Consider the following 24108-nt stretch of genomic DNA (forward strand, 5'->3'; position numbering starts at 1 on the left):
GTGTGACCAGGAATTTAGTGTATCTTGATGTTTATTTAAAAAGCTGCCATTTGCACCCTTCTCATGGCATGTGCTTTAGTTGTCACTACTGGATCAGTTCAGAATCTCTTGTTATCACACATTTTTCCAGTTCTGGTAAAGTATAGTACAGTACAGTACAGTATACAGTACAGTACTTAAAACTGTACACTAAGAATAAATCTTGAAATGACAAGTGTATACTTTACTGCACTGTACTATACTGTACTGTACTGTATTGTACTGTACTGCACCATACTGTACTGTACTGTACTACTATACTGTACTGTAAAATCTGTTTATGAATTAATGTGATGGAATTTGGTCATTCTTCGTCCTGTATAACTTATCATGTACAGTACACTGAATGACTGTACAGATAAACTTCGCAAGTGTGTTTACCAAAGCAGAGTAGCACCTCCTTCGTTCAGATCTCCTGCGCGTCAGAACCTCAAATGGTTGAAGTGGAGGAAATCACGCTAAAATTTTCAAGCTGTACACTCCTCACACACAATTAAAGTATAGATGGTTGCAGTTGGCAGTGTGGTCCCATCTCAAGAAAGGTTCACATTCATTTCACAATGTTTGATGTCCCATTCTCTTCATAATTCTAGATCATTATAAGAGACAATTACTGTAGCATATTTTATGTTTTACTTCTTTCTCCTCAGTACTGTACTGTACTGTCCTAACTGTTTTGTGTATATTGTGCATAAATTAGTTCATGGTGGCTTTTGATCTATGATTCTTGAATGTTGAGAAGCGTGTTTTTTATGGTGATAATTTTTTTGAATTGTATACAAAATTTTAGCTGACCACTGGCAGAGTATCTGAATTTTGCATGTTTGTGATTCTTAATGGTATACCTGAGGACTTCAGTCAGTGTCTCACGTTTTATTATAGAAGACTTCATTCGTCAGGTCATATAAATATTTTTTATTTTGCAATGCATCTAAATTTCTCATTTCAAAAAACCTTCCAAGTCTTGACACAAGTCTGAATTCTCACTTAGGATAACTCCTAAGAAGAAGACAACTTCCTCTGACATAAACTTCAAGCTGCAGTTCATTCTCCACGTTCATACCAACACCTGCTTTACCTGAGCCTGACATACAGTAATTATAAGGAGATTATCAACCTCCCAACTGTCCCAGACACCCTGAGTCAGTACTGGAGGAGTGCTACTCTTCATTTATTGATTAGTTTCATATATACTGTACCTGTATACAGTATAGTATAATCCCAGCCTCTTCTCAGCATGCAATGTAGTATGCAGTACTGTGAGCTGTACTTTACATTCTTCTCCACAGGAACACTCTCTCCACCTCCCAGAATATTGATACTGAAACATTTTATTTAGCCAGAAAATGCAGATGCAGAGTGGATAATAATGACATAACAATATTAACATGGTTGAGCCAATTGAGAGGCTGAGCTCTCTTAGTGGCACAAAGTTCCTAAAAATATTAATTAACTGAGGTACTGTACTGTACTGGCTTCTGACTTTGGTTGTTATATTTTCATGTCAAGTTTGTTTTACTCTCATTAAAACTCATATTCTGTTGTAATGTTGAGAAATGAGGTTCAAAGTTTCTGTTACATTTTATGTGAGGGCAGTTATGTACCCCAGCTCCCTCCTACAGGGTTATCAGTTCCCATACATGGCAGGAATTATACAAGTGCATACAGTATTTATGATATACAGTATTAGCAGTGAATATGTAGTGCAGTACAGTAGTGTGATTTATTGTATAATCATTATTCTATCATTGTTTGCATCTTCATGTGTATGAGTATTTCTGTGTGTGCACACATACTGTGATGGAGCCATAACTTGGTAAACATTTGGTTCATGTATCCTCAACACCACCTAAATATTTTTACTTACTTTCGTCTTGGAACTTTTATTAGTGATTTAAGTTACATATAGAGACTATTTTTTTTAATAGGAAAGTACAGAACTATATATTGTAATGATAAGAAAATTTCATTCATTGTCAGCAAGTTTTAAGTCTCATGATTCTGACTTGTGGGAGTTGTCCTCTATTCCTTGAAGTCCACTATGCTTTGGTTTGGGTGGTACTGTACAGTACAGTTATTAATTCGAGCTAGAGAACAGCTCCTGAATTCAAAGAGAGTTGTTGTGCTAACACAGTACTGTAGCCATGTGAGTTTGTATTACTGGGTGTGAAGGAAAATACTGTCCACAGGTAAGTAAAAAAATCATGAACACAGAGCAAGCTTTCCTTGCTGAAGAAATTATACAAATGTTAATTTCACAAACAACATTTTTTTCCAATTCAGCATGTACTGTACAGTACTTAGCACAAAAGTTTCATCAATATTTTAAAAAGGTTCAGTTCTTTATATTAGCAAAATTATACAGTGTCTTGATCAGATTATATGGATTACGTATGTACCGTACGAGGCCTACCATTACTGTATATATAATATTATATGAATACTGCATACTGTATAGGATCTTTTGCTTTAAGCATCATGAGTGAGTTAGGAATTCCCTACAGGTGGGGCTGGACAGTGATGACCAATCGGGTTGGAGTGGACCCAAAGGACCCGAGAGAGGCAATACTGTTGGTAGCAAGATTCATCAGTGTCCCTATTGTCCCTACAATACTAATTTCACAACTCACCTACAAAATCATGTTCGAACACATACCGGAGAGAAGCCATTCATGTGCCCATACTGTTCCTTCCGCTTTGCACAGAAAGGAAGTCTACGGTATCACCTGTCGACTCACACAGGAGAAAAACCGTATGCATGTCCACACTGTCCTTATCGCTCTTCACGGAATACTACATTAAAAGCACACATTTGCACTCACCACATGTAGGTTACTGTAGGCTACTTAACAAGCTTTATACTAAGTTTATAGCAATAGAATCTCATTATATGTGAAGAAATGTTTTGTAGGGTTAAGTCATATATGCATCTCATCTCCATAATTGGGCTGAGTCTCAAAAGCATTCTTGTGCCCCTAAGCCTGGTTCAGTTTTACAACACCAAAAGAAATTTTATATAGAAATGAAAATGAAGTTCATTACCGTGCAGATTTATTCAGATCTTACCTCCAAATTGTAGGACAGTACAGTACCAGTTATGCTTTGAAGTGCCATAAGTTGTACTGTACACAGATAGACCAATGAAACTAATTTTATGAACAAAAGTATTTTTTGGGAAGGGGAAGGGGGGGGAGTAGGAAGGGGATATATGAACATAATGCAGTGCTTTATTATTTAAATATTTACATTACGTGCCTCCTTTCACCACATATTACAGTATAACGTTTCAAGTCATGATAAAGGTTATGTGTTGTCAGTCAAACTTGTACATTAAGTCAATAAAATGTGTAAAATCATTGTTTTTCATTCCTCCAAACACAAAAAGATAACCATATGGCTTAATGTATAATTCTGTATTATTAATAGCTCTACCATTACACTAAGTTATAATTATGTAACCATTGATAATTTTGACACAATACTTACAGAAGAGTTTAATATGAAAACCTTAACTGTATGAATGTATGTGTACAATGTAAGGAAATTCCTTAATTCTTTCATATCTAAACCAAACAAATTGAACAAAAGCTTGTACAGTAATTGTATGAATCAGTTTTTACATCAGCCTATTACCTTATGCAAAACAATACTGTACTGTGTTTAATGTACTGGTTGAAATATGACTACTGTACTGTGTAATAAATACATACAGTACTGTATACTATTACTGTAAAATATTTACTGGTACATTGCAGTACAATAAACTGCAATATCCTATTCAGTTAAATTTAACAGTACAGTACAGTATATATTTTTCAAGCTCAGTATATTACAGTGCAGTACTTCCATTATTATTCAATTATTTTATGATAGAGGACATAAATAAATCATCATCATTATAATCATCGTCATAATGGCCATTTTACACGCTCAAGTGGGTTAGCAGTTATGTGTTACTTAGAAAATGACAACACCTGTGATACTTAAAGGGAACTGCACTGAAAAGTTGGGGAGAAAAAATACTTGGTCTATCCAATTAGCAGCTTATCGGGGAAATTACAGCATAAGGTCATTTTATTGTGTACAGTATGTACAGTAATATTGTACTGAACACTCTACTGTGAGAGGACACAAATAATAACAGTAAATATTTAATAGTCCCAAAATTGGTCTTTATTGCCTGTCATCTGGTCACACTTCCTCCTGAATGAAAATTTATGCCTTTAAATAACTTGGACTTTGATTGATAAAAAAATAACTTATTTTTCTTAAGATATCATTGTCTCAATCAAATACTGTATTCATCTTATTCTTCTTTCATAAGTTCAACAAGAAATACTACCATTACATTACATAACATGTCCGCTTGTATGTACATAGTACATACTGTATAAATAGTCAAACAAATATGAGAAATATTAACAATACATGTACAGTATTGTACGTACAGTACTGTAGAAACCTATTGCTTTGCAGTCATTCAATGACTGTATATTATAAGTAAATTATTTGGTAATTTTTTTATATATTTCCCAAAACAAGATTTTTTCACTACCGGGTAAACTAATGAAAAACTTCTTATTATAATCAACTGTTATCAGTTTATTTGACTTTTTTTTTGCAGATTATGAAAAGTACAGAAACAATGGTTATTTACTATGAGAATATGAGTTTAACATTGAGGTACGATAACGTTAAGAACTAAGCAAGGAAATTCACGCATGTCAGGATGTATGACTTGTTGTTAGTACTGTATATCATGAGTAAGATGGGCATTCCCAACAGGTGGGGCTGGAGAGTGACGGCCAGAGGACTGGCTGGAGTGGATCCACAGGAGCTGGGAAGGGTACTGTCATCAGATACAAGAGTCACCAATGCCAGTATTGTCCCTACACAACCAATTTTACAACCAATCTCCTGAACCATGAGCGCACTCATACTGGAGAGAAGCCGTACTCGTGCCCCTATTGTCCTCTCAGCTTCGCTCAAAAAGGAAGTCTACGTTCACATATTTTGACTCACACAGGAGAAAAACCTTTTGCATGTCCGTACTGCAGCTATCGGTCCTCACGAAAGACTACATTGAAAGCTCATGTGTGTGCCCATCATGCCTCCTAAGTCGGTAATGAACACACAAATGTGTGAAATGATTTTTATTCTGAATACAGTACTACATACTGTACTGTATTTATCACTGTATAAAAAGACATTGAAAAGGAACTTTCATCAAATTTAATGGATATTAGATTGATTTCCAATTCAATATTATATTTATTTTTTCAAGTTATCAATTGTAAGTTTGTGTGTGCATATGTGTGTGTGTCTGTACATACCTGTATTTGTGTTTTGGCCAATTGGTATTAGCTCAAATTGCAGAAAAATTTAATGGAATTACTTTTGTCAACATAAATCTAAAAATGTATTAACTCAACAGTGGTCAAGATACTGTACTGTAGTATTTTTGGAAGGACAGAAGAATGGTGGATATGAGTTAGCAGACTACTGCTTAACTGGATGTAAGTCTGAATGATGAGTCTGTGACCATTTATAACTACAGTTAATCCCTATATCATTGGATCTGACTTAATAGTAATCAAGGAATTTTTGGTATATTCTGTAGCCCGGTGGATTTATGATTCAGTGTTAAGACAATTGAATATTCATTGTTGATGACACAGCTATGAATGGTGTCTAACAATCTCCCTTTAAAGATACTGATGAAACTTTTTCTCAAGCATAATGTAACAGTCATGATGGTTAATAAGATGCATGTTTACTGATCACCTTTAAAGACATTGCTAGACAACTTTCTACCTCATAACACACATGATGGTTGAGAGGAAACTGTTCAGTCATTGTTTATAAAAGATAATTTAATTTTACTATTAGGTCTCAACAGTACAATACTAAGGCATGAGAAAGACTTTATTGTAGACTAAATCATACTCATTTGTACAATAATGAGAATACTGTAGAAGGAACACTGAAGGAATAATAGTGTTCTCCATCCAACATTATTTTCATTGTCCTTAGATCAGAATTCCTAAACCAATTATTTAAACATGTATGACTAACTTGATTCAGTTCATCTCTTGTCATATTGTTTACTGAGACCAAGTGCTATGTACTGTCTCTTTGATATTGGTTCTGTTTTGAATAACACACACACACACACACACACACACACACACACACACACACACACACACACACACACACACACACAATGCAATACACATGCACACACACACACACACACACACACACACACACACACACACACACACACACACACACACACACACACACACACACACACATATAATTCTTGATTTAGTAAAGGTTGAGATGTATGACTCTGTGCGAGGAAAACAAAAATGTGTATTTTATTTTAAGAATTTATCTTGTTCCATTTTGAGGTTCGGTCTACATCAGAGATTCATCTCTGCTGCTGAACTCGTTGTCTATGACATCACAACACAGCATAGTTCTATACCAGGTCATTCAATTGCCCTATACAGTACGTATAGTATTTCTACTGCTCACCCATGTCATGGGTTTGTCCGGCTGGTTTTCCTTCCCCTCATCTCTCCCCCAAGAGAGTATCCTCCTTGGTGGGTTACCTACTGAGGGTTCAAGTCCCACCTGCCTGGATGTTAGGACTTTGTAATAAGACAACTGAGAGACTGAAGGGTGGTATTTTTTGCTAATGTTATTTTAATATATAAGTACAGTAGAAGAATCATACCAAAAATATTAATATAATAAGATATTAGCAATTTCTGTTTGTCATTATTTCCTTTGGTACTGTGTTGCTGAGTAAGGTGGGCATCCTCTACAGATGGAGACGGACGAGAGAGGACCCTCGGGGGCAGGGAAAATGCTCAACACTGGCAAGACTCATCACTGCCCCTACTGTGCATACATCACTAGTAATTATGCTCATCTAATGAGACATCTACGCACACACACTGGGGAGAAGCCATTTGCCTGCCCACACTGCCCTTTCCGAGCAACTCAAAAGGATAATCTAAAGAGACACATTCGCACTCATACTGGCGAGAAGCCCTTTGCCTGTGCTCATTGCTCCTACACTTTTGCAGAGAAGAGCAGCCTGAAGAGTCATGTATGGAATCACCATAGCTAAGGTATTTGTTTTCTTAATGGGCTAAATACTGTTTGTTTATTTAGTGTTATTATGGTATTTTCAAGTGATAGAAACATTACAATACCCAATATCTATAAAACTAAAAAGTTTTGTAGAAATATACAGTACATAATAATGAATATTGCAAGTTATATATAACTTTTACCTCTAGTAAAGGAAATCAGACAAATTTTTCAACAGTTTAGTGTACACTTCTGTATATAGGTTAGTAGTTCCATTAACTGCTACTGTACTGTAGTCTTTATTTACTGTAAATATTAATAACTTGAAGTTTAAGTGGAGAGGAGTTTCTTTTCAGCTTTATCTCCCTGTATCTTAACACTCTGTGTGATCTGTGAGGCATTCAGCTCTTGATGTGGAGACAGTTTGGCTGTCCAGCAGTATGTCTCAGAAATTTTAATTTCAGCAAAGTGTTTCAACACTTACTATAATAATCAAAAGAATTAAATAATGGTCAAACTTTTATAATAATATATACCCTTATTAGTTGTACTGTATTAAGACTAACTGTTGTATGTTTATGATAAAGCTCACTTGAGAACAAACACCACATTAAAACACATGATGATAGACATCCATGGCAACAACTCAGAGTACACTTTATACTGTACACTGAACCTAATTTAGGCAGTATTGCAAGTAAAGTAAGTATGTTTGGTATGATCATTTGAATAAAGAAAATGAACAGAAAGTCTGTTTATTTTAGACTGCTTTAGCTTTGAGCTCTGTTATATTTCAAAATTTTATTGAATATTACAGTACCTGTATTATATGATTCAGTACAAGTTATGGGGTAGGTAAATATTGTGTTAGGATTGAAACTGCTGTGAAGAGATACATTAGGCAATTTTTCACCTCGATATTATAAAAAAATCTATATTTTTGTTGTACCGCACACACAAATATTACTGGTACTTATTTTGTTGTTTCTATATTATGTGGAGTCACTCCTCAGGTCCATATGATAAAAACCTTTTTCCTGTATCAAAAACTTTCATTAACTTCTAAATTTCATAAGTACCTTCACTATACTTCTACTTTTTTAGTTGAAATATCACTTTTGAATCACTACTGTGCCATTAACATGTGTAGATGGGTAAAGTACCTTAGTGGATAATGTACAATATTGATAACCTTTATCCCCACTCTTATGGTACTGTACAGTACAACTACTTCACATACTGTAACAAGACTTGTACAGCATAGCCATAGGACTTCCCTAAATGTATAACTTTCATAAGAATATATAAAACGTGTTCTTTAGGGGAGATGGAACCATGTTGACAAAACTAGTTGAATAAAAACAGGTGAATAATGAACAAGACTGTCTCCTCTTAAACTGGTGAATAATGAACAAGACTGTCTCTTAAACTGGTGAATAATGAATGAGACTGTCTCCTCTTAAACTGGTGAATAATGAACGAGACTGTCTTCTCTTAAACTGGTGAACAATGAACAAGACTGTCTCCTCTTAAACTGGTGAATAATGAACAAGACTGTCTCCTCTTAAACTGGTGAATAATGAACAAGACTGTCTCCTCTTAAACTGGTGAATAATGAACGAGACTGTCTTCTCTTAAACTGGTGAATAATGAACAAGACTGTCTCCTCTTAAACTGGTGAATAATGAACGAGACTGTCTTCTCTTAAACTGGTGAATAATGAACAAGACTGTCTCCTCTTAAACTGGTGAATAATGAACGACTGAGTGAATAATGAACAAGACTGTCTCCTCTTAAACTGGTGAATAATGAACAAGACTGTTCCTCTTAAACTGGTGAATAATGAACAAAGACTGTCTCCTCTTAAACTGGTGAATAATGAACAAGACTGTCTCCTCTTAAACTGGTGAATAATGAACAAGACTGTTCCTCTTAAACTGGTGAATAATGAACAAGACTGTCTCCTCTTAAACTGGTGAATAATGAACAAGACTGTCTCCTCTTAAACTGGTTCCTCTTAAACTGAATAATGAACAAGACTGTCTCCTCTAAACTGGTGAACAATGAACAAGACTGCCTCTAAACTGGTGAATAATGAACAAGACTGTCTCCTCTTAAACTGGTGAATAATGAACAAGACTGTCTCCTCTTAAACTGGTGAATAATGAACAAGACTGTCTCCTCTTAAACTGGTGAATAATGAACAAGACTGTCTCCTCTTAAACTGGTGAATAATGAACAAGACTGTCTCCTCTTAAACTGGTGAACAATGAACAAGACTGTCTCCTCTTAAACTGGTGAATAATGAACAAGACTGTCTCCTCTTAAACTGGTGAATAATGAACAAGACTGTCTCCTCTTAAACTGGTGAATAATGAACAAGACTGTCTCCTCTTAAACTGGTGAACAATGAACAAGACTGTCTCCTCTTAAACTGGTGAATAATGAACAAGACTGTCTTCTCTTAAACTGGTGAACAATGAACAAGACTGTCTCCTCTTAAACTGGTGAATAATGAACAAGACTGTCTTCTCTTAAACTGGTGAATAATGAACAAGACTGTCTCCTCTTAAACTGGTGAACAATGAACAAGACTGTCTCCTCTTAAACTGGTGAATAATGAACAAGACTGTCTTCTCTTAAACTGGTGAATAATGAACAAGACTGTCTCCTCTTAAACTGGTGAATAGTGAACAAGACTGTCTCCTCTTAAACTGGTGAATAATGAACAAGACTGTCTCCTCTTAAACTGGTGAATAATGAACAAGACTGTCTCCTCTTAAAACTGTTACCTGTTAAATCATTTGTGTGAATCATGTTGCACCCAGGTGTAATGTACTGGGAACCTCACCTCCCTCTTCTCTATTAACATTTTCATAACGCTTTACTGTACTCCTCATTAAGGAGTACGAGTATTTATTTCTAAATAAGTAATGGTCTCTCAAGACAGTTTAATATAAGAAAAGTCTTGAGAGTGTAATACAGTACTTACTGTACTGGTTAATTTATTTTCTGCGAGTTAAATGGTTACTACTGTACTGTATATATATATATATATATATATATATATATATATATATATATATATATATATATATATATATATATATATATATATATATATATATATATATATATATATATATATATATATTTATTTATTTAGTTTTTTCATTATGTGATCAAGTCAGGCAACAAACCTAACTGTCTGATGTTCACCAATATATAAACAGTTCTGTACAGTAACAGGATTTTTTTTTTCAAAAACATAATCTTTGGTTGATGAGTGATAATACTAGGAAGGGAAAATGATGTTGTACAATCACTATGGCAGTGGTTGAGACATTCAGTTAAATAAGTTTGACTTTCCTTTAAAGTTTGAATATTTAATACTAAGACTAATAATCTAGTTTCCATTTCACATTGTATAACTTTAAGTAAGCTAGAGGCATTATCAACAGGTAGAGCTGGAGACTGACGCTCTGACACCTGGGAGGAGAGGACCCCTAAAAGCCGAGAGGATCTACGGACTCACTACAAGTACCAGGATGCACCACTGCTCTCGCTGTTCCTATTCAACTGACGTCAAATCAAATCTAATCAGACATTCACGGATTCATACCGGGGAGAAGCCATTTGCCTGTCCCCACTGTCCGTACAATACCACCATGAAAGATAATTTAAAAAGACACGTTCTTACACACACTGGAGAGAAACCATTTGCTTGTGCATATTGTCCGTATCGCTCAATACAAAAAGTTCACCTTTCTGCTCACTTGAGGAGTCACTATACTAATTCTAATGATTCTCCCGAGAACACTGGACAGTAATGCGTTGATCTACTTTGAATTAATTTGGGTACCGGTGATTATTTGAATATTTTGTGATTTCACAGATAATATTCAGCCACATAATTACGACTTACAAAAAATTATGAAGCATTCTTTTGTATTTTTATTTCAACATTGAAATGGTAGTATTAAAAAATTAATATTCAATAATTACTTTTCATAAAATCTGATTATTTGTGGTTATTACTGTACCATGTAACTCACAAGTACAGTAATATTATATCTTCAGTCATAAATATTGATTGTTATAATTTATAATAACTACTTCTGTTATTATTATTATCAACACTATTGATTACTGTATAGTATTTGATATTACTGTACTGTATTATCATTATTTCCTCCATCATAATCTTGTTTATCATAAGCATCAATAATGTCCTCTACTATTTTTATTATTCTTATGAGTACTGTACTGTACTGTACTGTACTGTACTGTACTGTACTGTACTGTACTGTACTGTACTGTACTGTACTGTACTGCATTTACCATTCTCATTATCATTATGAATATTAAAATATATAATAATCACAAACTTACAAGAGTATGATACTGGTAGTTACATCATAGAACAATCATAGCACTCTGACCTCTTACCCCCAAAGGCAGTTGTCCAGTACACAAATGTCTGAACTTTTTTATGAGGTTACATTATGAAAACCCCTGTAAGACATAAGTACAGTAGCTATAAGTACTGTACAGTATTAAAACAACACTTTTGTAAAGATAAAGGGTTATGTTACAACACTAACTAAAATATAGAAGCCAAAAACATATTAATGCATAAAAGAATAAATAGTTTTGGAATATGTAAGATAAATTAAGAACAAAGGCATGGAGGGGATTAATAAGATACAAGATATTTATGGTAGACAATTAATGTCTTAAAAGTCAATTTAGTTTTGTTTATAATGACTAAAATTCAATCCATATTATTAGAATTTAATAGAATTTAGTTTGAATTCGTAGTGGAGACTTCCCAGAAAGGCATCTGGGTAACTGTCAGCTATGTCATGAAAGGCTCTGTGTCCATTTCCTCAGCCCTTCTCTTGCCTCAGATGTAGGGTAAAGGCTAAGCACTGTACCGAGGTACTGTAATTTGATTTGCACTCGAGCATTTCTTCTCACATCCAAATATATATGATTCAGTCGAACTTAATATAGTAATATCAACACCATTCACATACTGGAAGTTTGCCTCTATCATATTTATTGATCATAAATAATCTTGTCCAGTAGGTAATTTCCTGAAATGCATTAGAGGAGCACAGTTGTGTACAGTAACATGGGGAGCCAGACTTCATTTTAAGGCAGGATCAGTTGTCAGTCACACATTTGAGAGTAATATTTATCTTCTTTACTGTACTACAGGTATCCCTTACTGTCTGAGTGATCACTGTCCAATTAGAGCACAGTACTGGATTCACTTATCAGAATATTCTAATCTTACACTCCATTTTCATTATCCCAAGGTGATATTAGCTTATCCAAATGTTGGTTTGGTCAATAATTAAAAGAACTAAAAGTGTGAATAATAATAAAAACCTTATACAGTAGTGCTCATGAACTGAATACAGATACAGGGGTATTTGTGAATGTGAAGTTCATAAAAGGTAGAGAATTACTGTAAACTGATCATGTTGGAGGCTGACAGGGCGCTGTTATCTCTTTTCTGGTCGAATCAGTATGAGCCATCTGAAAATTTAGGTTATTGTATATATCTTCTCTTGGCCAGACCAAGTCTTTGACATTATACTGTATGGGAGATGGACGTACAGTACTGACAACTGACTTTATTACCGTATTGTGAATATTACTTTTGACTGTAATAACGATGATGCCAATGAGATAATAATATTGGTAATGATAATAGTAATTGTTAGGGATATTATTAATATGATTACATCTACTGTATTATTATCTCATCATAACCTTTACTGTATTATCATTTAACAATCATCAGTATCAAGTGAGAGACGGTAGCAGGGAAGGCAACGGACTTTAAATAAAAAACATAAGGGGGCATATGTGAGACAACTGAACACAAGTTCACATTTGTGTGACTATGCATTAGGTGATCGTGGCTAACCAACACAGGCATGAAAATGGCCGTAGAATGCCGATGATGCAAAAAATGTGGTATAATCGTTGCTTGAAAATATTTTTATGATCTCAAAATTTTGCAACAAAAATTATCTAAGGATCATACTGTATGGACAAATAATTTAGACACCACTGTGTGTTTTTACATTAAATAGAGTAAGTTTCTTTATTGTTTAGATGAAATTTAAAGGCATGCTGTACACAAATTTCATCTAATAAATCATAAAGCTAGACTTACTTCTGGAAGCAATAAGATGAATTCACTTACTGTACTTTGTAAGTCCAGGCACAGTTGTGTGATTTGTTTAATGTAGGTCTGTTATTAATAGAACATAAATCCATGATGATTTATAGCATGTATGTAAAGTATATTTACAGGAACAAAAGGAAACATTAGCATAAATTTCGCCTCAGTTGTTTAGCTGTTAATATTTTTATTTTTTTCCTGAATACTGGATTATTTTTCTTTTCATAATTTTAAGTTTTTATCTGAACACCAAAACAATATTCCTTTCAGTCAGTGAAGACAATGACCTTCATTATGAGATCCTATGGATTTAAAATAAAATCCTAAACATTACTTCACAAATATACTTATCTGTGACCCCTGTCTTAGTATGATAATAAAATATATTGACTAATTTATGTTTTACATCGTCCTTAAGGCTTTATCCATCAAGTGTATTATCCTGTATTATAATCTTAATGTACAGTATAGTGCATGGCACACTTGAACTTGTGAATCTTTCTTTACTTCAAAAATTCACACACGTTGTCATAGTCATTTGTTGAGTTAGTGTTGGAGTGGACCATTGGTTTACACGCGACCTTCTGCTTATACAGTATACTGTAGTATTTTTTTATTAAAAAGAAAATAAACATGAAATAAATATATTGCCATAATTCTGATACAGGTGGTGTACAATACTATACTGTACTTTATGTACACTTCAATTTCAAGGTACATTGCAAATCTGATCAGTTTGTTAGCCACTTGGGCAGTTGATCACAGCTCTGTTATGCACTGTTGGCAAGTACTGGGTATCTACTAACTCTAAAATGTATCAATACCTGTGCCAGTGATGGTCAAGTCTGGTCTTGAATGAGCGCACACTCTGTGCCATCACAACATTCTCTGGCAGGTTATTATAAGAGTTCACAACACTCACTCCCAAACTTGTGGCTTCTTCAACCTGAGGTTGTGACCTCAGATGGGCTGGGCATCTGCTAGTTCTAGGTATAAACACTCAACTGAATAATGTCCTCTGAGGTGCTTTAGATTTCTATTAGTCACCCTTTGCCCATCTATAGTATAAATTAGGCAACTGCTGGCATTCTAATATCTGGATACTTGAAGTGCGGGGTGCAGGCACCAGTCTGGTGTCCCTCTTTTAGACATTCTCAATCAATTAACAGTCTCTAGTAACTCCTCACTTTTGAAGAGCATTAAGAGGGATGGACCATCTAGATTTGTGAATGCCCTTCTTGTAAGACCTGTTAGCTTTGCTTGATATACCTTCTTCTCACAATGGTCCGAGGACTTTTAAGATACACACCCAGGTCCTCTTCACATTTGGTCTTGGTTAATGATGTTTCTTTACCCCGTTGGAACGTATGATATGCCTTCTTATTATTGGTGTGACCTCGGTGTATCCCTTTGTATTTCATTGAATTTTAACAACCATCCTATGACCACTCAAACAGAGTTCTTCCTGTAGAGCTTCACTGTCCTTTTGGTTTTTAATTTGTCTGAATGACTTGGCATCGTATGAAAGCATTTGTCTGGAGAAGTGTTTAATATAGTACTTGTATCTGTCATATAATTTAGGAAACAAACACACAACATCAATCCCAGTACACTACCCATTGATCACTATGCACTCGCACTGTTTGCTGTCATGAAGAAAATATTTGATTCATGACAGAACGTTACCCAATTCCATACTCTTCCAGTTTAATTTTCACCTTTAAATGAGGTACAGTGCAGTACTATGTACATTGTCAATATTGCCACCAAGCTGCAGACTCTGTGTCCACACATCCATTACCATAAGTGATTGCATCAAGAAGGAGTATCCAGGCATGAAACCATATTGGCATTCCTTTATAATGTTGTTTAGTAGTAAATGTTCCATCAAGGCATCTCATATAATGCTCTCTATTACTTTACACATTATGCTGGTCAAGGGTTAACTAGTCAGTGTACAAGCACATCCTCTTTATTCTAAATCTAAAATGTCAGAAAAATCAAATATATTAACTTGTAATTACATCAAAAATTATTGACATGTTACTTGCTATATTGCTTGTAATTTGGCTTTTTATCCCTCAGTCTAATGCACATCCCCTACGTGTGGAAGTTGTGAGCAGCATTTCAAGGACAGAAGAGGTCGAGGGATTAACAAATGCTGCCAGTACCTGTATAATGAACTTCCAGTGTTCCTATTGTTCTTACAACACACCAAGACAAACGCATCTGAAGGAGCACATGTTAACTCATACCGGAGAAAAGCCTCATATCTGTCCACACTGCCCATTCCGTAGTGCTCGTAGTAATAACCTGAAGAAGCACATAAGAACACACACCGGAGAAAAACCATTTGCTTGTAGTCACTGCCCGTACCGCTCCACAAGAGTAGATAATTTGAAAGCACATATTCTGAGGCATGCATCAAGAATCAATACACCATCTCAGGGTACGTTTATATCATAAATGGTCCACAGCCTTTAGTTTTGACACTATATATTCCATACTCTCACCAGTAGTTACATTATGCAAATTATTACTTTGCCAAATACCTCAAAAATTTATTAACGTTAAAGGGATTTAGGCTACAATGTCTCATTTTCCATCACTTAATGTATTATAGATTAACAACAAAGACAACAGTACTTTGTCACAGCAACAAATACAAGAAAACCCTTTACTGCAGCAATATAATTGCTGAGAGCATATAAGTTAATTAATTTATACATTCATGTTTCATGTACAGAATAAATTTGACATATTGGTTAACATCCTAAATTATTAAATACTTTATACTATATTTATAGTTTTCCTTAAAATCTACTATAGTTATACACTCCTGCAGTACATTATAGTACGTACTACATTGTTTGTGTCTCCTGTTAAGATAAATTAAAACTGACTTACTTGTGAGATGTAAAGCAAAAGCATTGAATGTTTGGGTTAATAATAAATTGAGCCTGAACACCTCCCTCTACTGAACCTCAAACTCCAGAACCCCTTTCAGAAATGAGTCATGTTTACACATATAAAAGTTTAATTTTTTTATACTTTTTTAATATTTACATTAGTAATACACATAAATCAGCTGGATATTCTCTACAGGTAGAGCTCAGTGGCAACATGGTGGTGTGTAGCGGCAGAGTCAGAAGAACCAACGACAAGAAGATCAACATCTACAAATGCCCGCACTGTGACCACGCAACGCATAAGCTTTACTCAATGACCCACCACATCAGATCACACACAGGAGAGAAGCCATTTGCCTGCCCATACTGCCCCTTCCGATCTGCACAAAAGACAAACCTCAAAACACACATACGTATCCACACAGGAGAGAAGCCTTTTCCATGTGATCTCTGTCCTTTTCGGGCTGTTCAAAAAATTCACTTAAAGAATCATATAAGAAATAACCATTCTTAGTACTGCTTCAATGCTTTATATTCATGCTCATATGTTTCTTTGTTAAGCAGCCAATCAGAGATATTTTGTTACTGAAATTTGACCACTACAAATACAATACTGTACCTGTATCATATCTTTGTGCTTCTTTATGTGCATATACAATATACTCTACTGTGTACAGTATATACAGTATATCAATATATAGTATATTGTACATACATATATATGTTTGTGTGCATGCATTGTCTTAATACAAATATGAAAACATGTAAACCGATGCAGTACAGTACATACTAAAGATAATGAAGCATGCAACAAATACTGTAGTACTGTATCTGATGAAATGCAAAATATCCTAAATTACATTTCCTGTACTGTACAGTACATGCTTGTCGTATAATAAAACACTGGAATGTGTGTTTGGAGTGGCAAATTATTATTAGTACAGTATTTGTGATGGTAATTTTAGTTATATTTATTTATATTGGTCAAGTATTTGTAGAATTGTTTATTTGTGGTTAAGGAATTGTGCAGTACTACTGGTTTTTGTTGTGGAACATCAATGGTGTTTGCTTTGTGATCTCCAGCTAGTCATTTGTTGACATTTGACAAGTTTTACAACCCCGTTCCTCGAGTCAGTTGCTGACCCGTTGAATTTGATCGCAGTGGGAGATTCTGGTGGATTCTATCAAGATCACCAAAGGATGAGTATACTTCTTGTATTTTCATACAAACTGTAGATCTCTTCTGGGTCATACCTCATGTTGCTTTGCTAACTCATTTCAACATAAGTTAGAAGTTTCACCTCCTATCATTATCAAGTGGCAACTCTGGGAAAAACTTTATATGACAGGTACGTCATTACAGTCCACTTGACAATTGGTCATGATACTCTAATTTTGATTTAAATTTTCCTTGTTAACAAATTAACTGTTCTAATATGGAAGACATATTTGTCTTTATTTTTCCCTTAGGGGAGAAAAGTCTGATGCCATTACTGTATTACCATGTGGTAACTCGTGAACATCATCGCATAACAAAATCCAAAAAGACGTTATGACTGAGTGAGTGAATGACAGCATATTAGATTAAGTCTCTGTTGATTGCAGTCACAACAACTGTGTACTGGAGAGAGAGCTTGTGAGAATCAGTAGAAATATCTATAATACTATACAGGGGTATAGTTGAAGCATTTATGGAAAAAGAAATACTGTACAGTACAGTATGCAATTTTATAATAAGGTTGAATTCACCGGTGCTGGTGTAAATATAATTAATAAAGGATGTAAATAAGAGGATACAGTAAGTGGACCTCACTGAGATGATGTCAATAACCTCACAGATCACTTCAGTACAGTAACAGGTCACATCAGTACCCCGAGAGACGCATCAATGGCTCATCTTTTGCTTTTCCAATAAATATGGACGATAATTTCTCCTAAATCCTGTACAGAAGTCTTAAATCTCCATTTTAACACGTGTAAATATTTTCTTATCATCCAGTGCTTTCTCTACAACAAGACGTGTTAACCACCGTATTTTGTGGCATGCAAGACACGCTCATATTTCAGCAGGGAATATTTTGGAAAACTTTTGAGTGTATATTAGCATTTATTGTTTACTCCTACTAATACATGATGCGGTAAGTCTGTATAAATGGAATACATATTCAATGATAATTCTGGTAAATAAGCTGAGTAACTCATGAGAAAAAACATCAAGTTTGTGTAGCAAGATAAGTAATAACTCTCCAAATATGGAGTATCATCAGTAGTTATAAATCCAACTTTTATATTTGCAATAATTACTTTTTGAACTAATGATAAGCAATGAAAATATGTTTAGGTAGACAATAAAATATTTTTAATTCAGGAGTTATGAGACCACAACTTAATGTATAGGATGCTGGGTGATTTTTTTTGCCATTTTTCAGAAGATAAAAGTGTCTTATACGTACAAGTACGCCATAAAATACGATATATTAATCATGTGGACTACGACACACACACACTGTGCAGGATGATAAAAAACTTGCACTGCAGTGACTTTTTTATTTGTTATATCGTTTTAGTTACTATACTGTATGTTGTATCATGTAGAACTTATAATAAATGTTCACAATGATTGTCATTGACATCTATTTGTAAGTTGTTTATTTGAACATGTTTTATAAGTTCTACTTTATAAACTACAGTAGACCATTGCTATTCGTGGGTTTGCAATTCAAGATTTCGATGATTCGCAGTAAGCAGATGGTAGCTAGCTTGCGAGCCTTTTTCCGCAGCACAAAGAGTCATCCCACGTGCCTGCAGCATCTCCTCTCCATCTGTTCACGTTCAACCATTGTCTGCGATGCAGCATCTCGTGTTGTTCTCTCAAAACTTTAGTGTTTCTGTGTGAAATGGTCCCTTAAAGACTGCCTCGTGTCAGTGCTAGTGAAGTGAAATGTTAAAGGCAGAAGTCAGTGATGATCCTGACAAAGAAAGTTGAATTATTAGATAAGTTAAAAGAGGGGACGAGTGCGGCTGCAGCTGGTCGGTTGTTTGGTATTCAAGGTTTTGCCTAGTTGTGCCATTCCTTGGAACCTAACCCCCATGAATAACAAGGGTTTACTGTATAAAAAAATGGACAAGAAAAATGAGAAAAACTAAATACAGTATTCAGTACAGGGTAAACTGTACACTTAAATTTTTTGATCATCCTATAGTGGTTGGCAATTAGCTGAAAATGTTTGTTACAAGCGTAGAAATAGTGACTTTTTTCCTTTGTTGTAAATACAGAATAAAGTTTCTGTTTGCCACTGAAAAGTTTAATTCACATTTTGCTAATTGGAGAGTGGTAGTTTGACACCGGCTCGCCTCCCCCTTCCATAGTGCTGCTGCTTGGTGTATAGCGACTGTTGTAAATAGCTTACATCAGCTTGACATATTTTCACTCAGTCAGTAAAATGTTTAAACAGTAAATTTCTATAAAATCATAAAAGTAAACATTGTACGTAATATATAAAACTACAGTACAGACAGTATTGTAGTGCTGAACTTTGGGATTTTTTTAATTTGCAGTTCCTAAATACAGTACATTACTGTACTGTACTGTACTGCACACTCTTAAGCCAAGTGGTGCTGTGTGTAGCCCGTGATGCTACATTCCAGTTCCGGTTAGTAAATTTGGTATAATGATGAAGCTTTCAAATAATCTTTGCTGACTTGAATTATACACAAAAGTGGCCATCAGTGTTGTATAATACAGTACTACAGCATCCTGTTTAGGTGTATACTGGACTGTATACTAAACCAGTCTTGCTGCCTCTCCTGTAATGTGAATGTCTGATGCTCTTGTGGTGTGATGGAGGAAAATAAAAAAGATGGCAACAGATGTTCTATAAAAGATGGAAATTAATTATAGTGGTAATACGGACACCTGATGTGTTGCCCTACATACCGTACTAAAGTATTTTGAAAAATCTGTGCAAAAATTAAACTAAATACTGTACAATGGTAATTATTGAGTGAGTGTTAATGACCATAACAAAGACTATGGTGCTTATTCTACACACATATTGTTGTCTTATTTAATTTAAATTGTGGGACCCTTGTTGAGTCTAAGGTGCTTCCTCTACTGAAGAGTAATATACCACTTATGTTTTATGGTATTTGGAGATTAAGAGTTCAAGTACTGTACACTACTGTAATCATGCAGAAACCAACTTGTATATGGCTTATGGACAGACAAACAGACAAATGGACAAACTGAATCAAGTACAGTACTGTGTATCCCCTGTATAGTATTTGTTGCAGGGGGTTACAATAATAAATAAAAAGTTTTGATTAGTGTATTGATTTTGATTAGCAAACTTATTGTATTTACAAAGTCATATCATGTTTGTTTATGAACACATCTTAGTCATATGGTTAAAGTGCTGACCTTACATATGTGACACAAGCCAGCAGGGTGAAAGAACACACACACACACTGCTTCACTATGCTTCTGTCACTCTTGAAGGCATTAGTGTAGGAGGAATAAAGGGAAGGGCTCCTTATTATGAGGTCAGGTCTGGTAGGTTAGGTTCTTGATCCAACATTCTGTCTCATCTCCAACACATTTTTTTAAGTTAATGCTATGTTCTTTTGTTATGTTTATTCTATACCTAATTGGGTGTACTGTACTACTGAAGGGAAGTTACCTCAGTGTTCATTTACAGAGACCATAATATTGGGCTGTAATTTTAAAGCTGTTTTATGGAAAATTGGAAATACCTTTGATGAAAAGTATCATACCATTAATATATATAGTGTACAAGCATTATTAATTACTGCAGAACATTTGGAATAATTCTTAGTTTGTGTAAGGTAAGTTACAGATGCTGGGAAACCTGGTCAATTACTACAATAAGCATAAAATATATCAAGAATTTCCCTTGTTAGCAAGTTGTGTCACTTGCAGGAAATATAGTCAATTAGCTACAATGTATCTAATAAATATTCCTAGTTAGTAAGATGAGTGTCACCTGCAGGAGAACTGTGAGGCTCAGAGGTCCAACTGGATGGTGGGCTGTTCATCATCCAACACCACCTTTGCCAAGCTCAACCAGTGCCTCTACTGTCTCTATTCCACCCCTATCATCACTAACCTCAAGAACCACATGCTCACCCACACTGATGAGAAACCTTTTGCCTGCACCTGGTGCCCCTACAGGTGTAAACAGAAAGGCAACCTGAAGCGTCACATCGTAACCAACCACAGCGCTGAAATGTTAATGTTAAGCAAGACTGGAAATGAATGTAAGTTAGTAATCATTTTCTGTGTGATGTAGTACGTAAACATAAAGCCTTAACAAAGTGAAATACAATTCATTTCTTTGAGTATAATATAACTTCTCAACTAATCAAAGCTTTTTTTGATAGTTTTGAAGCTTTAAAGATCAATATAATATCAGACAGTTTACATAAAAAGTAGTAACACCAACTATGGGCATAAAATTCTGATTCAAATCAAGACTTGAATATGAAGAATAAGAAAAGAGGTTTTTACAGAATAAAAAGAATCCTTCATGTTACTTTTTGATTATCCTGTAACACTTTTGACACTGAAACATTTACAGGTTTTATGAATCTATTTATTTATGCTTTATGTCTCACTCGCCTAATTTACATTACGGTAATTAATTGATTTGAATTTTCTTCCAGAGTGTGAAAGTGGATATAGTGTGTAGGTCAAAAGTGATAGATATTTCACATGTTTCATCTGATGGTCAATTAAATTTAAGTGTAAATATGAAATAGTACAGAATTACTTAAATACTATATCATATTTTGTATTGACCATTGAATTGCATGATCATAATAATTCACCAAAAAACATCATCATCAAGGAACAGACAAATACTGTACAATAATGTAATGATCCCACATGCATAAACAAATTATAATGGGTTGTTACATAAATACATATTTTTAACAAAGAAAGCAAAATAAATATACCAGTACATGTATCTTATAAAACATTCAATTATTTTCCGAGCAGTACAGCATTTCACCAGTCTATCAGAACCAGGTCCAAGGTAATGGACAGTATGTTGATAAAATGATTGACATTAATATACGTAATTAAATTCTTAACATCTTTTGCTAAACATGCAACTTCTTCCTCAGATGGAGCGAGAGACCTCAGTGACCCAAGTGCCATCATCTTACCCAGGAATCAGTACATGGATGAACTCAGGTAAAACAGTGTCTCTCCCTGCCCGACCTGCCAGGGACCTTGTCTGCACCTACTGCTCCTACACAACCACCTTCAGGACTAATTTCCAAAATCATCTGAGGAAGCATACTGGAGAAAAACCATTTGCTTGTCCTCACTGTAACTATTGTTCTGCACAGAGAAGCAACCTAACCCGGCACATGATACGCTGTCCATCAAAAATCCACAGTTTTAGTTGAAAATTCAGTGTTGGTGTATAAAGAGTGAGAAAAAGTGAAAAAAATTGATTTGTGTTGTATAAGAATAGTTATATGGACCTCTGGACATATAAAACACTATTGTGGTAAAGATAAAAATTTGTATTATTTCAAGTGCATTTCCAAGTTATCAATAGTAATTTATGGACCTCTAAAAAGTACAAGATGAAGTTTGACAATCCTTATGTTTACTTGTACATTGTGTGATTTGAATGAAAGTGGTGTTCATGGTAACAGTATATATTGATATCCTCAATTTAGCCGCATCTTTTGCAGTGTTTCCTATAATCTGTTGATGCTGCAGTGAGGAGTGATCTGTCAAAGGTTCAAAGTGAGTGTTTCATGATCAATGTGGCTATTGTATAAGGAACACTTACCAATTAGATACAAAAGGTAACATATTGCATAGTACTGTACCTCCATCACTGAAAATGAATTAATTTTAGCCATTTAATAAATTGATTTTAGGAGGGTATGAAGGAAGTTAAGGATGAGTTCTGTATATTTCTAGAGAATGATATAAACCTAAAATTCAGAGGTTATGTTTACTGTATAAGAGGAATAGTGTGATTGTTCAAAGGTGGATCAATTATCGTGTACAAATGACCTCATTCATAGAAAGGTGGATCACCATATGAGGATCAGATTCCCTTATTCATGTAAGGTGGATTGCAATGTTATAATCAAATTCCCTCCATGGTCAATCTTTCTCTTTCATTGCCACACAGGATACCTTCACAGCCATTAATGAGTCACTCACAGTCATCATAATAATACCCACAAATTTTCATAAATAAGTGATTTCTTACTTTTAGTATTTATGCAAATCCATGTCTTCTGATATAATACTTTTTGCCACTGAAAGTTATCATGCCACACACACACACACACACACACACACACACACACACACACACACACACACACATACATTATGTATATGATGTAATGGTACCTGTATTGATATTCCCAGCTAAGCCAGACTATACTGTAGTATATGGAGGAAAGGTAAGTCCTGATTGTAAAAGTTACCATTTTTCAAGATGCTTAGAAAAATAAAAATTAGATACTGTACTGTACTTTGGTCATATAATTAGGGATGAGCAAATAATAAGATAAATATTAATGGGCAAAGTTGAGGATAGGAGGGCCAGAGGAAGGCAGAGACTGGGATGGATGAATGAAATTAAACAATGGGTCCCCAGAGATACAAAACCTTAGAGGATTGGTCAAAACAGCCTGAGAACATTTAGAGTGGAGGACTGTGGTCGCCAACCCTCAGGCTTTAGGTCAGTATTCTGATTGATTGATTGACTGTTCTGTACATGATAAGTTTTTTGGCTCTAGATCTGATAAATCAGATTAACACAACCAAAAATCTCCTCCCATGGGCC

General features: G+C 34.8%; 1 protein-coding gene across 1 annotated transcript; it reads left to right on the forward strand.

Annotated features, from left to right (window-relative positions):
- Positions 1 to 4943: 4943 nt before the first annotated feature.
- On the forward strand, positions 4944 to 16604 carry LOC121869918 (zinc finger protein 513-like). Its single transcript, XM_042371484.1, has 4 exons — positions 4944 to 5161; positions 6881 to 7183; positions 15386 to 15800; positions 16457 to 16604. The coding sequence occupies exons 1-4, from the start codon at positions 5132 to 5134 to the stop codon at positions 16486 to 16488; spliced, it is 780 nt and encodes a 259-aa protein (XP_042227418.1). The 5' UTR covers positions 4944 to 5131; the 3' UTR covers positions 16489 to 16604.
- The last annotated feature ends 7504 nt before the right edge of the window (positions 16605 to 24108 follow it).

The sequence above is a fragment of the Homarus americanus genome, unplaced genomic scaffold (genome assembly GCF_018991925.1).
Source record: "Homarus americanus isolate GMGI-L3 unplaced genomic scaffold, GMGI_Hamer_2.0 scaffold14467, whole genome shotgun sequence".
Classification (NCBI taxonomy): domain Eukaryota; kingdom Metazoa; phylum Arthropoda; class Malacostraca; order Decapoda; family Nephropidae; genus Homarus; species Homarus americanus.